A 16139-nucleotide genomic window follows, 5' to 3' on the forward strand; every position below is an offset into this window, starting at 1 on the left:
CATGCCTTTGACTAGTTTCGTGGCTCGCCTCTGCACCCTCTCCAACAGAATTTTATCCTTCTTAAGGTATGGAGACCAGTATTTCTTTTAAAATGGATTCTAGCCGGTCTGTGTAAATTGTGTGCGTTTTGACCGGTGACCCAGTCCACTACGTCTTTTCTCCGGACTGTAATATCGCTCTTTTTAGCCGCTTGAAGTAGAGGGTTAATGCCTCCATAGCTTCCTGCCGCGTATGGATCATAATAAATTTGCTTCAATAAAGATTCTTTCATGTTCCATTCAGCTCTGACAGCTTAGCTCTAAATAAAAAAAATAGGTCTTAAAACTGCCTTTTTAACAGACCCCTGTTAGGTGACAGTTGTTTTTGTTTCTTTCAGATTGTTAAGACAACAGTAAGGGGCCGGGACATGTTCAGACATGTTTAAACACACCTCCACCTCCCCCCCCCCCCCTTGGCTTTATCAGAGGGGCTGCAAGGGGCTTATCAGCTGTTACCATGACAATAGGGGAGCTGGCCCATTAACCATTAGCTCAGAATTCCTACTGAAAGTGTGTTAAAACCAGAAAAGAAAAAAAATACATAAATGCAGCCTTTTCTCAATTGTTTCTGTCCTGGTCTATTTTTATGAGAAAATGAATGCTAACATGCTGGGGCATAATAAGATATTCAAATTAGTTTGGGGTCCATTGACGTCTTTTGTAGATTTGCTATAGTTGTCCTTTATTTTTATTTTCTGTTGTTTTTCACCCACACATCCAGGGGGAATGGGAGCGGGAGGGGGGTATATCTTTTGTTTTGGTATTATTCCTGATGGTAATGATGGATGGGGGAGGGAATTTTTTTCTTTTGTATAGATACTGATTGATTATAAGTGCTTGGTTGATTATCATTATTTGTATATAAATTGTATTGCACTTTTTGTTGGCATTAAAAACTAAATAAAGTAAAAAAAAAAAGAAAAAAGACAAAGCTTATCTTTAGAACGTAAACTCCGTGATGGCAAGTAAAAGTGCACCAACAACCGCAGCAAATCAGGACCATCAACATTCAAAAGTTTAAAAATGAAGCACAGTGTCTTAAATGCAGGTTTTTCAAAACAGGCATAATGTACTCAAATTGTGAAACATGTACCACCAGACTGGCAGCGGCATTTTGAGCAAGTTGCATGGCTTTAACTAGTAGTATGCCTCTAACTTTAATTACTTTGTATATTACATATACAAAGGCATATAAACACAGCAAAAGAAGGGCCCTCCTAGACAACACCTATAGCTTACAAACATAAGTAGAAAAGTAGAAACACTCCCCAAGCAGAATGTGTTTTGATAAGGGCCCAATAAGATCAACATCACCAAGGAGAGGACAGAGAACACAAGAAAACACACATAGGAGAACCAGAAAACAAACACCAACCAGAAGACACAAAAACATAAACTCCATGGAAAGGAAGCTTACTAAATACTAGGAGATGGATTCTGTATAGGACGTACGGTCTCAGAAGCTGACGGGCGTCCTATATAGAATCGGGCCTAAGGCCACCTGAAATAAACCCGGTTCTGTAACCGACATCCATGTTAGAGATTTAGGTTATTGTAGACGGGGCCGCAAAGCTTATTGCGACAAGGGATCTTCCTGCAGCCGCTAGTCCCCCCCCTGGAACGAACGCGGCAGGAGGGATGCCCAATCCCTCCTGCCCTGAACACTCCCCACCCCTGATGATCGCCATTAGGAGGGTGCCCAGTCCCCCGGGCCAGATTAAAGGATAGGCCCAATAGGCACATGCCTAGGGCCCGAAATTGTGAGGGGGGCCCACTCACCATCATCTTTCCAATTTTTTTTAAAATGGCCATGACAGCAAGATCGGGCCCCATCCTGGCTTCGACAGCAAGATCAACCACAGCACTTGCAAGCGGTGCTCAGCCCAACGCTTCCCCTCTGACGCAGCTTCCTGTTTCCACCTGGGCAGTTCGCATCAGAGGGAAGCTATGGGCTGAGCACCGCTTGCAGGTGCTGTGGCTGATCTTGCTGCCTGCTGGCTGTACGAGCGTTCTTCGCCACGTCTATGGGATGGAAGCAGGAGCCTCCGCAGCAGTTGAGCGCTGTGGGAGGAGCGACTCTGAGATGCGTGAAGAGGGAGTTTCAGGGGGGAGGATGTTTGCTGCAGGTGTTGGACGCAGTGGGAAAGGAGGAAGAGGAGTAGCTGGTGGCATAAAGGGTACCACAAACTGCAGCCCCTCTGAGGAGTCTGTAGGGGGTGCAGGGCCTGGACTCAGTGGGGAAAGGAGCTGGAAAGGAGTGTGGGCTGCAAGCACCCCAAGGAGCTGAGGGGAAAAGTGGAGGAGTAGAGGTGGGAAACCTTCGGAGGAACAGGAGAAGGTGGTGGTGGGGAGGGTTACAAGCCGCAAACCCTCCAAAGAATAATGTGAGTAAGTGGTGACCCGTGCAAAGGTGAAGGGAAGGGAGGGATGTGGGCCTGGAGTAGAGGCTTGGAGTGGGGGAGAGAGAGAGAGAGAGAAAGGAGCAGTTGGGCAGATGATAGAAGTGGGGAGTAGGGAGAGAGAGAAGAGGGCAGATGGATATCTGTTGAGAGGGGAGAGCAAATGCTGAATGGAAGTGGAGAAAGAGAACACATACTGGATGGAAGGAGGGAATAAAGAAAAAGGGCATATGCTGGATGGGGGGAAGAAGAGAGTTAGTGAGATAGTGGAGGGGTGAAGGAAGGGGTGGCAATCTGGGTAGGTAAAGTGAAAAGAGAGAAACTGAGGACTGAATAGTTATAGAGAATTTAATTTAGACAGAAGCAGAAAATAGAGAAGAGAGAGATGCCAGAGCATGGGGGAACAGAGGGAAGAAGATGGATGCCAGACCAATGGGTCGGGGGGAAGGCAGGAGGAGAAATGGAAAGATGGAAGGGGATTGGCAGACAGTTTCTGGAAGGGGCAGATAGTGGATGGAAGGAAGAAAATGACAAGATGAGGAAAGCAGAAACTGGGAGACAAAGGTTGTTAGGTGCCATCAACTCGTGCTCGAGTCCTAGTCCAATGTTAGATGAATATTGGCGAAGAGCAAAGAACACCAAAACCTTTGCTTCATCGACTACAGCAAAACTTTTCACTGTGTGGATTACAATAAACTATGGAGAACTCTAGTGCAAATGGGAATACTCAAACATATAATTCAGCTGATGATATTGAGCCTAAATGAAAATCAAGAAGCAAAGGTAGAAAAAATATTTCTATTAAAAAATTTTTTTTGTTATAGGATAAAGTAGTATTGTAGCTGTGTTGATAAATGTTTATAAATAGAAAATGGAAATATGGTGATCATTTTATTGGACTAATTTTAATACATTTTTGACTAACTTTTAGAGGCCAAATTCTCCTTCCTCAGGTCAGGACAGGATATTGTAACTGCAGTATACTTTACTAACCTAAAGAAAGAGGGTTTGACCTCTGAAACCTAATTTAAAAAAATGTATTAGTCCAATAAAATGATGATATCTTACTTTCCATTTTTTTGTTTTATTTGTTAATTTGTAAAGTGATTTGTTATTTCCCTTTTTTTCAGATTTACAGCTGCTATCTTTATATTTTGTTCAGTACTGGGAGATATGCACCACTGTTTCTTCACCCCCTAAACTGTACCATTCCTTCGGTTTGTAGCACAAGCCAGCATGCTGAATGCTCTGCACTGCTCCGATGGTCATAGAATTCCTATGATCGTCAGAACAGTGCAGAACATTCAGCCCACCAGCCAGTGCTAAAAACCTCTTCCGTGCTTTTGTAAAAAAAGAGGGGGGGGGGTAGTTTGTGATTACTTATTCCATACTGGGTGAGGGTGGTTCTGTATCCTGTGTGTATGAAAGACATGGTTTTCTGTTAGTATTGACCAGCCACGTTTGGCAAAATGCATCAGGCATGGTTCCTGGGAGCACCTTGAATAAACCTGATTTGAATCTTCTTATTGTCTGCCGATCTTCTATGACTCCAATTATGTCTAGGCCCTTTTTGCTGGCTAGGATTTCCAGCTCTCCCATTTTAGCCCTTAGGCTCCTAGCATTAGTGTATAGGCAAAGTAAGTCCCGTTTGTTCTATGTTGGATTCTTTGGACCGCTTGCCTTCTTTTGTTACAAATTAGCATACATGGAGTGGAACATACCATAGGAGTTACAGATTTGGTTGTTTATACATACACTAGTCTTTAAGCCCATTACATTAACTGGTGCTAGAATATATATCTGTCTGTCTTTCTTTCTTTCTGTCTCTCTCTCTCTCTCTCCCGCTGTATCTGTCTCTCTCCTTGGCTCCCTTTTTCTGTCTGTCTTTCTGTCCCTCTCCCTGCCCCTGTGTCTTTCTTCATTTCTGTCTGTCTCCCTCCCTCCTGCTGTCTGTCAGTCATTCTTTGCCTCCATTTCCCTGTGCAGCAGCATTTCCATCCCACTTCCCTGTGGAGCAGCAACAGCAAAAGCATTTCCCTCCCTCCCCCCCTGACTTCCCTGTGCAGCAGCAGCGGTATTTGGCTTCCCCTCCAGGTCCTTGTGCAGCAGTTGCAGCATTTCCCCCACCCCTTCCCTTCTCTTACCGCGATCTGGCCTGCTCCGTTCGGCCCCTCCCCCACGTTGGGCCTGCTGCAATCTGGCTGCTCCGTTTGGCTCCTCTCCCTTCCCTTCCCGTGGTCTAGCCTGCTCCATGGCCCCCCCTTCCCTTATAGCGTTCCCCACAGGCAGGCAGGCCCAGCTTCTTCCTTGCGGCTCGAGTCCTCTTCTTTGTCGGCCCCCCCCTTCCCTTCATGTCTGTCTGTCTGGGTATTTTTTTTTTTATTTGTCTCTCTCTCCTTGCATGCTGCCTGTCTGTCATTTTTTCTGTCTGTGAATGTTCCTGTGCCTCCTTCCTATGTCCTTAGTGCCCCTTCCTATGTCCTTAGTGCCCCCAGTGCCTCCTTCCTCCCCCCCTCCGATGCCAGCCTGCCTTCCATTGAAACCCCCCCACCCCCCTCTGTTGCCTCCCATCCCCCTTCCATTGAAACCCCCCCATGCCAGCCTGCCTGCCTCCCATCCCCTGAGCAGCATATGTCCATGGAACCCCCCCCAATGCCATCCTGCATGCCTGCCTTCCATTGAACCCCCCCTCCAATGCCAGCCTGCCTGCCTACCATCCCCCTTCCAGCGAAACCCCCCCCCATGCGAGTCTGCCTGCCTGCCTCCCATCCCCCTGAGTAGCATATTTCCATGGAATCCCCCTGATGCCATCCTGGCTGTCTGCCTTCCATTGAAGCCCCCACCCCCCTTCCGATGCCAGCCTGCCTGCCTCCCATTCCCCTTCCACTGAACCCCCCCACCCCCATGCCTGCCTGCTTGCTTGCTTCCCATCCCCCTGAGCAGCATGTTTTTATGGAACCCCCCCATGCCATCCTGCCTGTCTGCCTTCCTTTGAATCCCCCCACCCCTCCTCCGATGCCAGCCTGCCTGCCATTCCCCTTCCACTGAACCTCCCCCACCCCTGCGATGCTTGCCTGACTCCCCCCACCCGACTCCTCCCCCCCTGCCAACCCTACCCAGCACAACTGAAACCCCCGTTGACCCTCCACCGCTACAGGGCTGACAAACCCGGCAGGAGCAGCAGCGTCTCAGGCACACTAAACGCTGCTTCGGGTCTTCTACTGGCCTAATTTCCTCTGCCGCGTCCCTACCTGTGGGTCGCTACAGCTCACGGAAAACCGGCGCACGCATAGGAAGTGCGCATGCGCGGCTTACCATTTTATTATATTAAATATGGGTTAAAGTTGGATGACAGAGTGAGGCAGTTGAGAGGAGTTGCAAACTTGGTTATTAATATACAGTGAGCACTCCGAGACCGCAGTTTCAGTATCCACAGATTCGGTTATTCGCGATTTAAAAAAAAAAATAAAGCTGCATTCTGGACTTTCCCCACCTCCTTCCCACCTTCCTCCCGGCATCCCACACCTTACCTGGTGGTCTAGCGGGCTTTCGGGGCAGGAACGATCTTCCTATGCTCCTGCACCATGCAGAGCACTCATAGCAAATGGCTGCCGTGAGTTCCCATTGTAGTCTCAAGAGACTACGGGAACTCACAGCATTCATTTGCTATGAGTGATCTGCATGGGGCAAGAGCGTAGGAAGATCGCTCCTGCCCCGAAAGCCCGCTAGACCACCAGGCAAAGTCTGGGATGCTCTGAGGGAGGCGGGAGTGGGTCAAAGCCAGCCCAAAAGTTATTTGCAAATATTCAATATTTGCGGGCCGGCTCTGCCCCTAACCCCCACGAATACGGAGGGGGAAGTGTAGACTTATGTTTTGGATAGTATTACTGCTTTACAATGCATTTGAACACTTTTATATACGTATGGAAAGGGTTCAGAGTTAAAGTCCTGGGAAGTAGATGGGAAGGAAAAGAAGGGGGGATTTGTTCAGAGATGTTTGGGGATTGCATAGAACTAAAACTGTACACTGTAATCTTTGTTGTTTGTTTTGAATTTTATAATAAAAGAAATGCAAGTGGAAATAAAGAAGTAAATAAAATAGGTAAATAAATGGGGGCGGGGCAAGGGCAGGGCTATGGGCCCCAGTGTACTTGTGTGCCTAGGGGCCCTCAAAGAATTAATCCTGCCCTGCCAGTCCCTCCTGCCAGAACACCCCCTCTCCAATGATCGCTGGCAGGAGGGTGTCCAAGCCCTCTTGCCGGAACCCACTCGATAATTGCCGGCAGGAGGGTGCCTAATCCCTCCTGCCGGAAACCGCTCCACCATAGAAATTGTGACACCACCACACACCCTCCACACACGGAGGTTTAGGAGGGGTGGGGGGGTCTGTGTCTGGGTTTTTTTGGCAGTGTTGCAATTTCTACGGTGGGGGGTTCTGGCAGGAAGGATTAGGTACCCTCCTGCCAGTTTCGTTCGGGGGTGGGGGGTGAGGGTGGGGGGGTGTTCCGGCAGATGGGATTGTGCACCCTCCTGCCAGAGATCAGCGGGGGAGGGGTGTGGGATGTTCCGGCATGAGGGAGTTGGACACCCTCCTGCCAGCGATCATCAGGGGGGGTGTTCTGGTAGGAGGGATTGGGCACCCTCCTGCTGGTGATCATCAGAGTGGGGGTGGGGGTGTTCTAGCAGGAGGAATTGGGCACCCTCCTGCCGCATTTGTTTGGGGGAATGGGAGTGTTCTGGGCAGGAGGGATTGGGCATCCCTCCTGCTGCATTCATTCGGTGGGGTGGAGGGACTGGTGGCCACAGTCGTGGCCGCTAAACTTATGCGACAGGTAGATCCCTTGCCGCAATAAGCTTAACAGCCGCGTCTACTTTCAATGTAGGCCACCTAGGTTCGCCTAAGGCTACTTCCGGGTGAAACCACGCTTGCGCCTAGCCTTAGGTAAGTTTAGGTGGGCTTGCGTGCCTCCTTATGCTCCCGGAGGTGCCTCAATTGTAGGCGGCCTACCTCAGAAGCTGTTTTTTAAAAAAAAACATGCGTCCCGATTGGCTGGTTAGAAAGCAGTAGGACGCCTACTGCTGCCTACAATCGGGATACCGTTTATAGAATCCAGGCCTAGATCTATGAAGAAGAAAGAAATCCAGAATTCAGACCTAATAGAGGAAAACACACTGGATTTCCTAGCGATAACATAATCCTGGCTCACAGAAAACAGTGGGATCATAATAAGTGAGGCAAGCCCATCAGACTATCACATCATGGTAGCAGTAATACACAAATCCAACCTGGGTTTCCAGCAAATGAAAATCACCCAACCTACAGGAGCAGAATGTCTAGTCCTTTGAATAGGAAACTCAAACACAATGGGCATAATGGTGTTATACACCATCCCTGATCTAGATATAGAAGAGTGGCAAAACATTGTAAGAAAGCAGAACAAAGCTTGCATTGTTTGCACATTCATGGATTATTTAAATTTTGGAAATTTTGTATAGACTGGTATTTTTATCTTCACTTTTTTGATTTTGGATTATATCATGAATTTTTGGATATAAGGGAACACATCACTAATTGTTTTTCCAGCTGATGAAGCTCATCATGGCACTTTAATATTTCAGCGCCTCCCTGATTGGAATATTACAGCATTGTCAAGACTGCTCGAGATAAGTAAATTGTTACCTTTTTGATGTTTTTGATGTTTTAGATATTCTCATGTTAGAGGTAGGGAGGGCTTGTGCTATGATGTAAAAAGTTGAACATTTTTTCAGCCTTCCAGCTGCATTTATGTATGTTCATGTCACTGAGCACATATTTATTTCTGTAATGTATTTAATTCATTTGAATTCTCTTGGGTGACTGAATTTTTTGAGAATTTAGTGAAATTTATTATTCTCTCGTTTTTCATTTTTTTTGGAAAAACATTGTGAACTTCATCACAGAAACTAACCTAAAATTCTCCTCATTCTGGGTATGCAGAGACTTCAATCTACATGTTGATGACTCAACATGCCAAAAAACCAACAGGTAGTCCAACAACTGGAGGGACTAGGATTACACCAAACAGTGAAAGGACAAACCCACACTAAAGGACACATCTTAGATGTACTGTTCTGCAAGAGGAGGATATAGGAGACTGCAAACCCTCCACTAGGAAAGTGCCATGGACAAACCACCACTTAGTTAGCTTTAACCAGAAAATAGAAAACAATCAAATACCAATGGAACAAGACCAAGAATGGGGAGAGGATTCATAGACAGCACCAAATTCAAGAACAGCCTGGAGACACACCTCAAGGAAATCAAAATAACCAAGATCACATATCTCACAGAACAGGTGAGATACTGGGATGAGGCTAGAGGATGTAGCCCCATTAAAATTACGAAAACCAAACAAAAGAAAGGATGGGTTCACCCCCTCAGAAGAAATCATGAAACTAAAAAGAGAGAAAACTCGGAAGATATCAGATAAAGACAAAGAAGCTAAGAAAACCTGGACTAGTCAACAGAATTTACATCAAGAAAAGAAAGGAAATATTTCCTCTCAAAAAGATTCTCAAAGCTGGAAACTCCACAAAAACCCAGGTAGTATATGGATTAATGGAGAAAAAACAGAAAGAAATAACAAATAAAAACTCGCTAACCAGCAAAGAATTCAGCAACTTCTTCACAGAGAAAATAAGGAATACCTTAAAATCTTACACTTTTTCATTTTTTTTGGAGGAAATTGTGTATACAAAATTACAGCAAGGCTTTTTGCTAGAATCGCCGTGCAGGCTCCCAGAGCCATTTTTCATGTTTTTAAAATATCGACTTAGAAGGATAGCGATCTTATCAACAATCTGATTCCAGACTCCTGAGGCAGGCCCATGTGGGCCGAAACATGATCGTGTCAAGTCTTGTCATATAATAAAAGGCATTGAACACCAAGAGTTTCCTTTGCTGTATGCTATCCGTTAACCCAAGTTTATCAAGTTTATTTAAAATATTTGATATGATCGCAATATCCAAATCCAATGCGATTTACAAAAATTAAAAGTGGAAAAAATAAAAAATCCAACAAACATCATTAAAAACAATTATGAGGTAAAAATGCAATTGAGAGGGAGGGCTAAAAAAAATTGGATTAAATACAATTCCAAAACAAATGAAAAAGGGTGGTAAGGAGACAAAAGGTTGGGGAATGTTACCCGCTTAATTTCTACTTAACAGTGTTCCTTGTCCAGATAAATTCCAGAATAAGATCATATGACATGACAATATAGATCCAGTACATCGTAAAAAACACATATGGCAAACTACTAGGTCAGAGGACTTAAACCCTATCTCACCCACCAAGCAACGTCCAACGTAATAATAACCCTGTTAGGCATTCCAAAGTACATGATTAAGCAGATTCAAATAGTACAAAACGTAGCGAGATTTCTGCTAGGAAAATTGAGGCTGCTGAGTGCCACCCTTGAAAGAACTACACTGGCTCCCGATTGAAAGCAGGGTGAAATTCAATATCTTGTTACTGACACACAAAATCATTCATCTCTCAGAACAATATCTAGCGGACAGACTACATCACCACACAGCAGCAAATGCACTAGCCCCGTGTCATAACATCCTGCTGGAAATACCCTCCTTCAAAGCAATCAAATACAAAACCATCAGGAAAATAATATTTTTAATGATGGCTGCAAGGTGGAGAATGCCCTTCCTAAGGAGCTAAAACTAGAAAAGGAAACCGGAAAGTTCAAGAACGGGATGAAGAACATCCTCTATAATACTATCCTCTATATTAAAATCCTAAGCACACATGCGCACTTAGGATGGCGTATTCCCTGACAGCATGATGTGTCCCTCCGTGCCAAATTCCATTTTCGAACACGGAGGCAGGGAACACGTCGGTGACTTCCTCCTCCCGCCCTTACTCACCAACCGCTGCCGCCACTGCTGCTCCTCTTCAAAGCAGCCTGCTGAGGTTCATGTCAGAGGGAACGTGCTACCGAGGTGTAGAGCAGCCTGCGAGGTTCGCTACAGCCGCCTGGAGAAACCTCAGCAGGCTGCTTTGAAGAGGAGGGCAGACGCAACGAGAAGGAACGGTGAAAGCAGCAACAGAAGGAAATACTGTTGAAAGAGAAGGAGATAGCAGAGGAAATTGCAGCGCGAGCTTTGCCCAGCAATACCTGGAAGAGCAGCAGCGGTGGCAGCAGTTTGTGCCGGTGGGCCAGAAGAGACCAGGAAGCCGTATGCTGGACAGGGGGAGCAGGAAGGGAGAAGGCCTACTGCTGGACAGGGCGAGCAGGGAAGAGGTGCTGCTGGACAGGGGAGGAGGTAACGGGAAAGGAGAAGGCCTACTGCTGGACAGGGGGAGCAGGAAAGAGGTGCTGCTGGACAGGGGGGAGGTAACAGGAAGGGAGAAGGCCTACTGCTGGACAGGGGGAGCAGGGAAGAGGTGCTCCTGGACAGGGGGGAGGTAACAGGAAGGGGAAGGCCTGCTGGACAGGGGGAACAGGGAAGAGGTGCTGCTGGACAGGGGGGAGGTAAAATGAAGGGAGAAGGGCTGCTGCTGGACAAGGGGAGCAGTGAAGGGGTTCTGCAGGACAGGGGAGACGTAAAACGAAGGGAGAAGGGCTGCTGCTGGACAGGGGGGGAGGGGTTGTGGTAGACAGCTGAGGAAAGAGAGAGAAAGAAAGAAGGAAAGAAAGAAAGACAGACAGACAGAAAACGGCCAAGGAGAGAGAGAGAGAAAGAAAGAAAGACAGACACACACATCTATTCTAGCACCAGTTAATGTAATGGGCTTAAAGTCTAGTAGTCAATAATACAACAAAGAGGAGATAATTGACTAGTCCCCGCTAAGAACATCTATAGAATAAACACAGTAGGAACAGGGGAAAAGATAATCATAGCACAGATAACCAGATTTATCAGGAAGTTAGTACTTCCAAGATGAACATAGATTATGGTCCCCTTTTACTAAACCGCAATAGTGGTTTTTAGCGCAGGGAGCCTATGAGCGTCAAGAGCAGCGCTAGGCATTCAGCGCAGCTCCCTGCGCTAAAAACTGCTATTGTGGTTTAGTAAAAAGGGAGGGGGTGGGTAGTTGTCTATTTTTGTATGGTTGTTACTGAGGTGATAGTGCAAAGCGTCATCTGCTTTGACCTCTTTGAAAAAACCCCGGAATAGGAATGATAATTAACAATTCTATGCGTACAGTGTGCGTTGTGTTTTTTTAAAATTTTATTCTTGGTAGATCATTTTGACTTGGTCATTTTAAAAGTAGCTCGCGAGTCAAAAAAGTGTGGGTACCCCTGATGTACTGTGTTCATTCTACTACTATTTCAATTTGCACTTGGTGTTTGTATCATATTGTAAAATATAGACAGCAGATATAAATTCAGACATATTTTGATCACTAAATTTAAAATAAAATCATTTTTCCTACCTTGTCTGGTGATTTAATGAGTCTCTGGTTGCATTTTCTTCTTCTGACTGTGCATCCAATCTTTCTTTCAGCCTGTATGCTTCCTCTCCTCCACATCTCATTCCCTCCCCCAACTTTTTCTTCCTCTCTCCCTGACTTTTCTTTCTTTCTCTCTTCATGTTCCCTTTCTTTTTTTCTGTTTCTCTTCTTTCCTTCTGTCTCCCTGCCTGCCCCCTTTCTTTCTTTCTCCCTGCCCTTCCCCAAGCCACTGCCACTGCCGCTACCATCGGGGAACAGGACCCAAACCGCCACCAATAGATAACAGGCCCCAAAGCCGCCGCCGCCCCATGCTCTCCCTGCTTAGGGCCGACCAGCATTCCTCTCCCTAACGTCAATTCTGCCTTCGGAGAGGAAGTTCCACCCAGCCAGGCAGCAATTGGCTGGCCCGAACTTCCTTTCCGACGGCAGAATTGACGTTGGGGAGAGGAAGACTGATCAGCTCGATAGGTCGCCAAGGCAAAGTGAGCCCTGGATGATTGACTCACTTTGCCTTGGCGAACTACCGGTCGATCGCGATCGACCTATTGGGCACCCCTCAGTACATGATACAAGGGCTCCTTTTACAAAGGTGCGCTAGCGTTTTTAGCGCACATACCGGATTAGCATGCGCTAGCCGAAAAATTACTGCCTGCTTAAAAGGAGGTGGTAGCAACTACTAAAACCGCTACCACATCTTTGTAAAATGAGCCCTAAATATGTATGTATATATTTATGTGTCTGTATAAGAAGGTATAATATGAATAAATATCCTATATAATAAAGAGCTAGCCGCGCATGCGCACTCCTATTTGCGTGTTCTGTGCGGTGTAGGTCTGTGGCCGCAGGAGTGCGCATGCGCGAGTCCCCAGCCTTGGCCATGGCTTGAGGCGTATGCGCCAGTTAGCTGCATCGGGCGACAGGAGCGGCTCTGGCAGCGGATGGCGGGAGGAGGGCTCATGTTCCTGCCGCCGCTGCCACTCCTGTTCACAGCGGCCTGCACATCGCCGACTCACCCCCTCCCGCAACAACCGCTACCACTCCTGTTCTTCCCCTCCCTCCAGTCACCGCTGCCATTCCTATTTAAAACGGCCTGCTGAGGTTCGCAGCCGGCTGTAGCGAACCTCGCAGGCCGCTCTCCACGTGGTAGCACGTTCCCTCTGACGCGATCGCGTCAGAGGGAACATGCTACTGAGGTGAACAGCGGCCTGCGAGGTTCACTACAGCCGGCCGCGAACCTCAGCAGGCCGTTTTAAATAGGAATGGCAGCGGTGACTGACGGGAGGGGAAGAGGAAAAAGAAGGGCCATGGAGCAGGCAGGAAAGGGGGCTGTTCTGGTGGGAGGGTTGTGCTGAGTACAGATAGTGGAGAGTTGGGCCAACCTCTCCTTCCTCACCGACGCCAAAGAAGCTGCAGGCCCCGCTCCCTGTCGCGCTCTGAGCACTCACGATTGGCTGAAGGGTGTCGTGCCAGTGCTGCAGGTACAGGGGGATGCTTTAGTTGGAGAGGTGTGCTGGGGGGTAGACAGCTTTGCTCGGGGGGGGGAGGGGGAAGACAAAGGGGTCAGGGAGAGGGAAAGGGGGCTGCTTTGGGGGAAGGGGTATGCTGGAAGCAGACAGCTTAGCTCTGGGGGGGGGGCGTGGGTATGACACAAGGACACAGACACAAAGAATGACACGCAGGGGGCCATTGAGACAGACAGAAAGGAAGACATTCAGGCAGCGTCCAAGGAGAGAAAAACAAATAAACATAGACAGACAGACAGCGGCCAAGGGGAGAGAGAGAAAGAAAGAAAGACAGACACACACATCTATTCTAGCACCCGTTAATGTAACAGGCTTAAAGACTAGTATGATATATTTTATATAGGTATGTATAAGCAGGTAGATTGATTATATATTATAGGCGGAAATAAGAAGATTGATTATGGTTTAAAAGGGCTGTATTGAGAACCAACTCAGAAAATGCTAACTCTGTTTTGTAACACCTTTACAAAAGCACAAGAATTGATTAAGGTTTAATGTCTGTATTGAAACCATCCCAGGAAACGCAAACTCTATATTGCAACACCATTACAGAAGCTCATATAAACTGCTCTGACAGTGGTGTAGTAAGGGGTGTGTGGGGGGGCAGTCTGCCCTGGGCGTAGTCTTTTTAAGAGTGCAGCACCCCTCTTCCTCTCCACTCCCCGCCCTTTGCCTTCCCCCATACCTTTTTTACTTCCCCGGTGCGAGGTTGCTTCCCGCGTTGGCATTGGCCCTTTCTCTCTGCCAACACTTCTGTGACCCAAAGCCTAGGAAGTGACTTCAAAGGGTGAGCCAACACTGATGTGGGCATGCTACTCAATGCCAGAAAATTTAAAACGGGAAGAGGGCATACGTGCAGCAGGAGGGTGGGGAAGAGCGCAAGGGAAAGGTGCCACTCACCCTTACTACTCCACTACTGCGCTCTGAATTGACTCCCCCAGTCATCATCAGCAGTATAGAAGCTTTCAATACACAATTATATTTATTTTAATGTCTGATCATTTTACTGTTGCTATGCTGTTAACAAAACTTAAATTTTATGTCAAGCTGTACCTCTTCATAAAGGCAGTTAATACATATAAATTGCCCGACTGTCTATGGCAGGGGTGTCAAAGTCCCTCCTGGAGGGCCGCAATCCAGTCGGGTTTTTAGGATTTCCCCAATGAATATGCATGAGATCTATTTGCATACAATGAAAGCAGTGCATACAAATAGATCTCCTGCATATTCATTGGGGAAATCCTGAAAACCCGACTGGATTGCGGCCCTCGAGGAGGGACTTTGACACCCCTGGTCTATGGGGAAAAAAGGATAAATGAATCAGGCCCTCCGGTTTCCCTTTTCCTGGCACACCACTGATCATTAAAGAGGACGGATTTCAATAAACATTAAAGGAGATACACTTTCCATACTTGCATTACATCAAAGGTCAGATTTACAAAAGAAGTCTTTGCTGATAAGAAAAACTGAAATGTTTTTATGATTCATTTATATAGTCTGATATTTTACATCTTTTGCTCATGTTGTTCTGACATGGACAAAGGATCTGGCCTTCAACAACTAATAATCAGATACCATTTTATTTCCCTTTTTGTTTTGTTTTATTTCTAGTTATTACTTTTAAAGTGGACTAAGATGGTACCACACTACAGAGAACCATAACAGTTCTTATCTAATAAAGGCTAGTTCCATGTAGCTCCACAAAACAGTTTTTCTCTTACTTACTTTCTTTCTTTTTTTAGATTCATACTCCATGTCTTGCTTCCTCCTGGTCTGTTCCTGTTCTGCTGCTCTCCCTCCTGATGCCTTCCTATTCACCACAGCCTTTTTTTTTTTTTTTTTTCCTGTATAGGAAACCCCACCAAAGGCCAACCCAGGACTGATGTAAAATAGCTGTTTTCTGTCTCTCTGGACTGGATAATAACTAGCTGAATGGTTAATAAAACAGGCTGTGTTTCCCAGTCAAGGTATAAGAATTAAAGCTGACTGAGCCATCCTACAGAGCTCAGTACAGTATTCAAAATGAGCTGAGTGCTTAAGCTAGGAATAAAACATGTTTCTTATATATGCCTTACAGTGAGAGATTAGAGAAACTGGGCTTCTTCTCCCTCGAAAAGAGGAGACTGAGAGGGGACATGATAGAAACATTCAAGATACTGAATGTAGATAAAGACAGGTTGTTCAAACTCTCCAAGGTAGGAAGAACGAGAGGACACTCTCTAAAGTTAAAAGGGGATAGATTCCGTACAAACGTAAGGAAGATATTCACCCAGAGAGTGGTGGAAAACTGGAACGCTCTTCCGGAGGTTGTTATAGGGGAAAATACCCTCCAGGGATTCAAGACAAGGTTGGACAAGTTCCTGCTAAACCAGAACGTTCGCAGGTAGAGTTGATCTCAGTTAGGGCTCTGGTATTTGACTTGGGGGCTGCCACGGGAGTGGACTGCTGGGCACGATGGACCACTGATCTGACCCAGCAGTGGCAATTCTTATGTTCTTATGCACTTAACTTTAACTTTAAGTGCTTTAATCAAAAGTTTTGAGCTCCCAACTTCATTCCTTATTCACTGATTTTCCTCTTTTACAGTGCTTACATTTTTACTGTATAAATTTTGTAATTTACAACACCTAAATTTAGGTGCACAAAATCAACAAATTTTTTAAATGGCCTAGCACCTTACACTTAAAGCTAAGTATGGTACATAAACCTTTGAAACTAATCTAATC

The 16139-nt window shown here is 46.3% G+C and overlaps 1 protein-coding gene across 1 annotated transcript in view; it reads right to left on the bottom strand.

Moving 5' to 3' along the window:
- The window catches only part of CCM2L (CCM2 like scaffold protein), a 96470-nt gene extending 81283 nt beyond the window's left edge, over window positions 1–15187 (bottom strand). Inside the window, exon 1 of the mRNA XM_033914603.1 lies at window positions 15139–15187. Coding sequence (XP_033770494.1) covers window positions 15139–15168 — 30 coding nt within the window. The 5' untranslated portion in view covers window positions 15169–15187. The remainder of the gene's footprint in view (window positions 1–15138) is intronic.
- Window positions 15188–16139: the final 952 nt, after the last annotated feature.

This window comes from Geotrypetes seraphini, chromosome 11 (assembly GCF_902459505.1).
Source record: "Geotrypetes seraphini chromosome 11, aGeoSer1.1, whole genome shotgun sequence".
In the NCBI taxonomy this organism is placed as follows: domain Eukaryota; kingdom Metazoa; phylum Chordata; class Amphibia; order Gymnophiona; family Dermophiidae; genus Geotrypetes; species Geotrypetes seraphini.